General features: G+C 43.3%; 2 protein-coding genes across 4 annotated transcripts in view; one reads left to right on the top strand and one right to left on the bottom strand.

Moving 5' to 3' along the window:
• The window catches only part of tmem185 (transmembrane protein 185), a 4,904-nt gene extending 2,087 nt beyond the window's left edge, over positions 1–2,817 (top strand). Inside the window, exons 5-7 of the mRNA XM_031851144.1 lie at positions 53–229; positions 620–743; positions 933–2,817. Of these exons, the coding sequence (XP_031707004.1) occupies positions 53–229; positions 620–743; positions 933–1,183 (552 nt within the window). The 3' untranslated portion in view covers positions 1,184–2,817. The remainder of the gene's footprint in view (positions 1–52; positions 230–619; positions 744–932) is intronic.
• A 508-nt stretch (positions 2,818–3,325) lies between these two features.
• The window catches only part of mus81 (MUS81 structure-specific endonuclease subunit), a 5,500-nt gene continuing 542 nt past the window's right edge, over positions 3,326–8,283 (bottom strand). For 2 of the 3 annotated variants that reach the window (XM_031851135.1, XM_031851136.1), the window contains exons 3-17: positions 7,919–8,048; positions 7,674–7,747; positions 7,329–7,478; positions 7,141–7,221; positions 6,905–6,993; positions 6,509–6,697; positions 6,256–6,426; positions 6,055–6,182; positions 5,757–5,869; positions 5,347–5,466; positions 4,879–4,974; positions 4,606–4,737; positions 4,286–4,389; positions 3,881–3,964; positions 3,326–3,592 (exon numbers count right to left, since the gene is read on the bottom strand). In XM_031851135.1, coding sequence (XP_031706995.1) covers positions 3,526–3,592; positions 3,881–3,964; positions 4,286–4,389; positions 4,606–4,737; positions 4,879–4,974; positions 5,347–5,466; positions 5,757–5,869; positions 6,055–6,182; positions 6,256–6,426; positions 6,509–6,697; positions 6,905–6,993; positions 7,141–7,221; positions 7,329–7,478; positions 7,674–7,747; positions 7,919–8,048 — 1,728 coding nt within the window. In that variant the 3' untranslated portion in view covers positions 3,326–3,525. The remainder of the gene's footprint in view (positions 3,593–3,880; positions 3,965–4,285; positions 4,390–4,605; positions 4,738–4,878; positions 4,975–5,346; positions 5,467–5,756; positions 5,870–6,054; positions 6,183–6,255; positions 6,427–6,508; positions 6,698–6,904; positions 6,994–7,140; positions 7,222–7,328; positions 7,479–7,673; positions 7,748–7,918; positions 8,049–8,283) is intronic. The other variant, XM_031851137.1, reaches the window with a different exon arrangement.

Raw genomic sequence — 8,283 nt, forward strand, 5'->3', positions numbered from 1 at the left:
TGTGTGTGTGTGTGTGTGTGTGTGTGTGTGTGTGTGTGTGTGTGTGTCCCAGGTGGTGTGTGTCCCGCTGTGGATCCTGATGTCTTTCCTGTGCCTGGTCGTTCTCTACTACATCATCTGGTCGGTCCTCTTCCTCCGCTCCATTGACATCATCGCCGAGCAGCGGCGGACTCACATCACCATGGCCATCAGTTGGATGACCATCGTCGTGCCCCTTCTCACCTTTGAGGCGAGTTATATTGTGTTTATTCTTCATATATACGTCTTCAGGCCCAAATTACACCTTTTCAAGTCCTTGAACAAATATTAATGAACTCCAAACAAACCAATTAGATTATCAGAATGATATCGTTCATATCACTAAATATTATAGAAAAGTTCTTTAATCATAAAATGTGCCTATCATGCCCTCTGCTGGCCAAATATATGTATAGTCTTTAAACATACATATATTTTGTTAACACCATAAAGAAAGAGTTTAATACCAATTTCTTAAGCTATTTATGTGCGTTTGCTTTCTTTGATCATCACCATTTTAGGCGTATGTGTGCGTATACACACTCACAGCTTCATGCACGTTGGCTTTCTAATGACTCCTAACATTCACGTGTCTCCTCAGATCCTTCTGGTGCACAAGCTGGACGGCCACAACAGTCTGAGCTACGTGTGCGTGTTCGTCCCGCTCTGGCTCTCCCTGCTCACACTCATGGCCACCACGTTTGGCCAGAAGGGGGGGAACCACTGTGAGTATTTACCGCCATTGGAGAAAAAAAAAAAAAAGCACTTTTAGTGGTTTTAAATGACGGTGTCAGCTTGCCCCAAGAGATCACATTGCAGTGCGTGAGCAGGAATTCATTTTATTAATTATTTAGACACTAAACATGGGGAAAAAAATACCAAAGCTACCCTTTAAATTCCCCTCTGATCTGTAGGGTGGTTCGGCATCCGCAAGGACTTCTGCCACTTCCTGTTGGAGCTCCTCCCCTTCCTCCGGGAGTACGGTAACGTGTCCTACGACCTCCAGCGCAGCGAGGACCCCGAGGCGGTCGAGGACATGCCCGTTCCCGAGCCGCCACCAAAGATCGCCCCCATGTTCCACAAGAAGACCGGCGTGGTGATCACACAGAGCCCCGGGAAATATTTTGTCCCGCCCCCTAAACTCTGCATCGACATGCCCGACTAACTGCGTATCGGAGCCAAAGGGGACTGCTGTATGTGTTACAGCGCATGACTTTGGTTTCTCCTGAAGGTTTTGGTCCCCTCGCCTAAACCCTGCATCACTATGGCTGTCTAGAGGGACACATTAGAGCCAACATGGTAATGAATGATCAGTGGATCCAGGATCCTGATACCGGCTGTTTATCTGAACGTAGAGACTGCCCTGCCTAACTCTGTCCTGGAACCAAAAGAATGTTTTTCACCTGTAGGTGAAGTTTCACTCTGTTGCTTCCGAGGGAGTTTGGGGGAACCCGACCACAAGCGTCTCAGATTCACTTGGATCTGAATACTTAGGTTGACACGACTGATGAGGCAAAACAGAAGAGCTGGATCTGCGTGGACTTGAATATTTGACTGTGTAACAGCAGTAGCATTTTGATTCAGACACACTTCAAACCTAAAGCAAAGATGCGCTTGTCTTGATGAGGACCATTGGAGAGACTCTAGCTTGAACTCGGGGAACAATGCGCTCTTATTGTACCATGAGGGAGGTGGGGTTAAAGAAAGGCTTCTGATTTCTTTCAGGCGTGTGTTAATACAACACTTGCGTGCCCGTCTGTACACTGAAATGATAAGTGGTCTCTGTAAATATCCTCCTGCTCACACTGGCTGTGAAGCGAACCCTTGCAAACCTGATTCCAATTTAAGAGACGTAGGGACAAACCCCACAATTATGTGTAAAATGCATTTTAAGAAACTGCAGCCAGTATGGAGAGGAGGAATGCTTACGAAGCCTATTTCAATGTACATATGCCGTGCTACGGTTGTTTTAAGGCAGACCTAAACACATTTGAACCTTGAGAAGGAGATGGTAATCGAAACGGCACTTTGTCGGGTTAGACGGGACTCATCTTGGAACAGATTAACAGGTTTTTTTTTTTGTATTCCTATTTTTTGTAAATATCATAAATTGTCAAGTTATGGACCATAGTGGAGATGGCAGGGTTGAGGCAAACAATCATCCACTTCTTCTTTTAATTATACATGTAATACCATCTGAGTCAACCTATGAAAGCAAGACATTCTTAAACAAGTTACCACACATTTAGATTCTCAATTGACTTTGTTTTATTAAGTGATTTCCAGACTTTGACCTCCCATGTGGGGTATTCATGTGATTTAATAGCGTTCACATCGTCCTAATAGCGTACCGTAGAAAATGTAACCGCTGTGCCGTGGCTTTCTTTGGTGCACCTAAGCCATGCATTCCCAACTTCTATACATATCTGCTTCACCCGGCTCGTACAGGAACATGCAAGTACATTTCTTATCCAATGAGTAGAGAGTATAACTCCTGAGATCCCCTGTAGGTGTGCACATTGCCAGATTTCCTCAGTTTATTGAATTACTCAAAAGAAGCAAACGCATTGTATTTTTATTCTTTTCAACCACCTGATTGCTGGAGCATCCAGCATGCTGTCTGTGTGTTTGTTTTCTACATGGCTTATTTTTCCATTAAATTTGCCTGATTTACTAATTACACTCTCCCGTGACGCGGCCAGTAGAGCAACCTGGTTTTCCTCTAGTGGAATCACCAGATATCTTCACTTCCTTTGTCTATATATTTATTTTAGAATTAAACTAAGGAAAAAAAATCTACCCTGAAAACGGCATGTCGTCATTTTGTTCAATCAATTTAACAATTTGGAAAAACTGTTTAACTTGGGTCATTTGCCATAAATGTTAAAATGCCATTACAATTTTATGAAATGTCAAACTATGATTGTTTTACGACATGCAATACTTAATCAGGATGAATATAGTATTCCATAGTTAAAAATGTGATGGTATAGCATGTTGAAAAGTCATAAAACATTCCCAGGCATAGTGCTCCGGTTAACGGTTTCCCAGATGGCGTAATCCCAGAGTTCAGTGCCTTTAGCATTAGCTTCCTTCAGCAAGCCGTTTCTGCAACCCAACGAAAGGCTAAACTCTAAGCATGCTAACGACGAAAGGAATCTTGGGAACACGTTTCTTTTACGTTCCCTTCAGGCCACCGTAGTTCTCTGACACGGTTGAAGAGGGAGCGAGCAGAAGAGTATTCAGCCTCACCGCTGGAGGCCACTAAAACCTGCACACTGGTCTTCACATTTGCAATAAAATACTATTCAAAATAATACATTTTATTGATGCAGTATGAGGATACATTTGTGAAATTCTTTATACAAATAGCATGTTACAGAGATTAAAATATAGCGTCTTTGTATTTACATAGTAAATTAGGAACTAATAGTGTTAATGTATTCACAGTAAGTGAGCCTGAGTTTGTCTCTGAGACAGATGTGAATGACAGATGTTCACCGGTGACTATGACAGAGCTCCTTGAGTACAGTACAGCTGATAAACCGTTCTGCTCAGAGCTGGACCAAGGTTTCTGCAAAACAAAGGAAAGAAACAATCAGTCGCTCCTTGTAGCACTTCTGATGTGTTTAATCTTATTTAGCATATATGTTTTGTTCTTTCCATGTGTGTAGAAAGGGTTTCACAAATCAAAGTCCTATTAGAATTCAACTTAAGTTAACACGTCACGCTCAACCTAACTGCTAGTTGAGTATATTTTAGTGAAGTCAGTCGTTTGACTCAAGTATGATACTTCGTCTTTGTCTTGACTGGGTAACAACAAACACCACACGAATCATAAAATATAAATCAAGTTACAAACCGTTTGAGCTTCCCGTGTCGGATGGAAGAGAGGAGTTTTTCTTTCTGTGCTTCACTCGCACACCGTTCATAGGCTGTCAGAAGACTGACGTGAACAGAGAAGCAGGAAGATTAAAAAGATCCCAGTGATTGTGTTTGTGTTTGTTGAGGAAGCAAACTTATTTGTATTCAAATAAAAGTGGAAATAGGCATAACTGGCAGAAATGTTACGTCTTCCTCAGTAAGTTTCTAAAACTTAATTTGCTCTTTCTGCATCCACGATATCTCTGCTGGTGCTCACTACCCAGATACGTTCACATTCAATCTAAAGAGAGGCTTCTTGGTGCTACGTGACATCACGAGTATGTCACCAGGAACAAAAGGGAGGTAATGGGGAAGACTTCTTGGTGAGTGGGTGAGATGTTACCTGTGTGGAGTGCTGTATTGCTCCAGTATAGCAGCTGCCTTGTCTCCAGACAAACCGCTAACTTGCATCAACTGTCTTGCAAACACTTCTCTCACCGTCTGACACTAGAAGGGAAACAGGGATTCACAAACACACAATGTAACACTGTATGTATATACACACACTGTATATATAGAGAGAGAAACAACACGCGTGTGTGTTGTTGAAGCCCAAAATAAGGCACTGAATAACTCTCTCGCTGAGGAGCAGCAGTTTTTGCAGTATTTCTTCATTTGCAAATTCAAAGTGCTTGTCGAAACCGTGTACACACAAACACACACCTTGTTTTTGACTGCACCGTGGTTGAACTCTGCAAAAGAGATGAGAGAGCAGGAGGGCGTTCCTCTCTCCTCCTCCTCATCACTCCCTCCATCACCCTCCAGCTCTCTGGAGCGACAGATCAGCGTACAGTTCTGAAGTAAAGATGAACAAGACCGAATGTAAAGCATGGTTCAGTGTCATCTAGGAGATAGTATACAAAGCAACGTAACTGGGGACGATCCTACTAACAAGCATTGTGTGTATTAAGAAAATGAACTGTGTGTGCGCGTTACCTGATAGAGTTTAATCAGGTACCGCGTCATGACGGTGAGGTAGGCAGCTGACTCCCTCACATCCTGGACTCTCTTCACAAAGAAGCCATCAACTACCTAACACACAAACACACACATACGAGTAGTGCAGACACACAACGTACGTACGTATACGTACTGTACGTACATACGTGTACGTACAGTACACACACACCACATCAACAATCCTGTAACGATTGGTGTTCACTTGTTTGTACCACGGTTGAGCTAATATTCGTGTGGTGAATGATGACTGAAGCTTGACTAATGTTGTGTAGAGCCGGACCCAGTCTGACATTTTTGATGCAGATATATATATATATATATATATATATATATATATATATATATATATATACTCCTAAACGTACTTGTGTTAAACAATAATATCGACCCACATACTGGTCTGGATCTGCTGTAGTCCAAGTGTAGGACTGTGTGTTCACGCACCTGTGTGTTGACTATGGCCTGCTGCAGGGTGGTCTCAGGTAAACTCAGGTGGGAGGCCGCCGACCCGCACTCCTCCACCAGATAGCAGGGTCTCCGGAGACCACACCTCTTCAGCCGGAACTGATGCAGGGAAGAGATCAAGGGAGACGTTATCTTCTGTGTGCACGTCATTGTTCATAAGCTCATTTTAAGCTAAAGAGCCCATGGGATAGCTTCTTTTGCTCTCCACACAATTTACATAACATTTAATTCAATATTTTAAAGCATTTATTGGCTATTACTGAGACAAAACAAGCAATGTTACGGCATCAATAGGATCTCAGGTAACCGACATACTTACAGTCTAACTTACTAATAATTTGAATAAATAAATTAATAATTAGAAGAATTTGCACCGAGCAGCAACCGACCTTCTGTTCCCTGAAGCGTCCGTCAATGATGCTACCACACAGGTCGTCCATCCTCTTCCTCTCGATGATGTAATCAAGGACGAGCTCCCTGCCTGTAGGGGCACGCAGCTGGCCTGGAGAAAGATTATAATGCATTCTTATTTCATGTAGATATATGGGCGACATGCAAATACCATATGGTGATATTCACGCCTCAGTAGGTGAGTAAACTTTTAATAACACCGTTTTAAAACCGTTCTCTCTTGTTTTCTCTGACATCACTCCCTTAGTTTGATCTTTCTGGGTGTGTCTGCGTTACCTGGAACAGGTGCAACCTTTTCTCGAGCAACCCACAGGAAGTCTCCAACGTTCAGCTTCCTCACATCGAAGTTCACTCCATTTCTCTGGAGCTCTTTGACCAGCTCATCCTTGCGGTGGTTGCTCCCGCTGCACGGACAAGTCAACAAGTCAACACGAGCGTCTTTGACTCACACGGATACATCCAGACATGCTCTCTTACCCGGTTGTCTCAATGAAGTCCACACAGAGGATAACTTCGTAGGCTCCAGGCAGAAGACATCCTGCATTCGGCTTTCTGCTCGTTGCCTGTGAGTTCTGGGGTTTTCCCGAAAAACTCATCCCGTCCACCTCACTCCTCTGCTGGGCGACACACGTCGGCCTCTCTGCAGGCCTGTGAAGAGACGATGATTTATTTTGTTCCAGCAGGAAAAAGAGCAGAAAGTGAAGACGTCACTCATTTAAAGCACACTCACGATGTTCCGTCTTCTTCTTCTTCGTCATCACTAGCAGTGAGGTCCACAAGCCCAGCACCACATTCCTCTTCCTCCACCTCTTCCTCACTCCTAGCCTCCTCCCTGTCCCCCTCAGAGCAGTCTTTAGTGTCTTCTTCTACCGACTCAAGTCGCTCCGCCAAAGCCAGACCCTCTTCAGTCAGAGAATACCTGAGCGAGGAAGGAGAGGGAACTTCATCGGCTAACCAAACAAGTTGTCTTCGCTGTATTCATATCATTAGCAACACTAAGAGTCTATAGACATGTATGCCAGCAACTACACAAGGATGTGCTAAATGCCCACATCAGCATCCTGAGGGGAACATGAATGCCTCTGACAAATGTCATGGCAATACATATAAATATCTTCCTGTGTACCTTGCAGGGTTGTGGGTCTTTGTGATGAAGTTCTTGTGGATCAGAGTGCTCACTGAAGACCAGGCGGTGTACTTACTGCCTAAATCTGGCTACACACACACACACACACACACACACACACGAACAAAAAGGAAGAAGGGAAACTACTTAATTTGAAAATAAACCCACTTAACAGGGGTTAACAAGAGCAAAAGGTCGGATTGGGAACGTTGTGTTATAAACAATATTTCACTTACAACAGTGAAAGACTTATCACAGAGAAGCTGAGCCTCTGCTTGTAGCTCCATCTTAAACATATAACCTTTGCTTCCTGCGATCTGGAGAGGGAGAGGGAGAGAGAGATGACACATTGTGATTTTAATTACTGAGGCCACAATGCAATACTTTTAACTAATTTAAACTACTGTGATGGAGAAAGTTGCACCTGTGACTGTCTGTAGAGGGTGAGCAGTACTGCATAACCCCCAGACCTCTTCTGGGGCACGTACTCCCTCATCCTCCTCTTCTTCTTCTTCTTCTTTCCTCCTCCTCCTCCTCCTCCTCCTTCTTTCCCTTGATCCCCTGCTGCATTCTTCTACAAGGAAAGATAAAACAAAAAAAAAAACGGAAGCGATCACACCGAGTCACTGAAGTAATCTAAACTCAAACTACTCCTCCTTACATATACAAATTTCCAACAATTTGTCCATTTGGAAATGTTACGATTGCTGTATTTTTGGTATGTAATCATGTCTTTACACAGTGAGACAAACACACTCTCCCTATTTACCTTTCTGGAGGGAGCCAGGCTGTTGTTGTCCGGTCTGCCAGGAGGGGGCAGTCCTTCAGGGAGAGAATCTGGACCTACAGCAGAGGAGGACAAAGACAGAGCAGCTGGTGTAAACTGATAACTTCAACTTCTAGTTTTATGTCTCGTGTTTAACAGAAACACGACTCCACAGAATCACAAAGGGCTTGTCTCGTGGCAAAGTGCTACGAAAAAAAGAGAGTCAAACAATAGTTCAGGTGTCTTACCGTTTTCTCTACGGTACCGCTGCAGTCTTTCATCCAGGATTTTACAGATGCCGTCTCCAAAGTTCTGCAGGATCTTTGCCTCTTTGGCGTTTTGAAGCGGTAATGGATACTTATTCAAAGAGCTGATGGCCTGAAAACAGACAAAAACACACGTAAAATGAAGTGTGTTTTCCATTGATTTCCTCTATGTTGTTCAATTATTGGCTGCACTTAAAGGTTTTGTCATGCGTTCTGTACAAACAGTTAAATATTATGACTATGACTATTATGACCGTTAACTATGATGAAAGAAATGATGGTATTATTTTTTACTTATGTACACACACACACACACACACACACACACACACACACACACACACACA

Source organism: Anarrhichthys ocellatus, unplaced genomic scaffold (genome assembly GCF_004355925.1).
Source record: "Anarrhichthys ocellatus isolate YVR2014 unplaced genomic scaffold, GSC_Weel_1.0 scaffold11, whole genome shotgun sequence".
NCBI lineage: Eukaryota > Metazoa > Chordata > Actinopteri > Perciformes > Anarhichadidae > Anarrhichthys > Anarrhichthys ocellatus.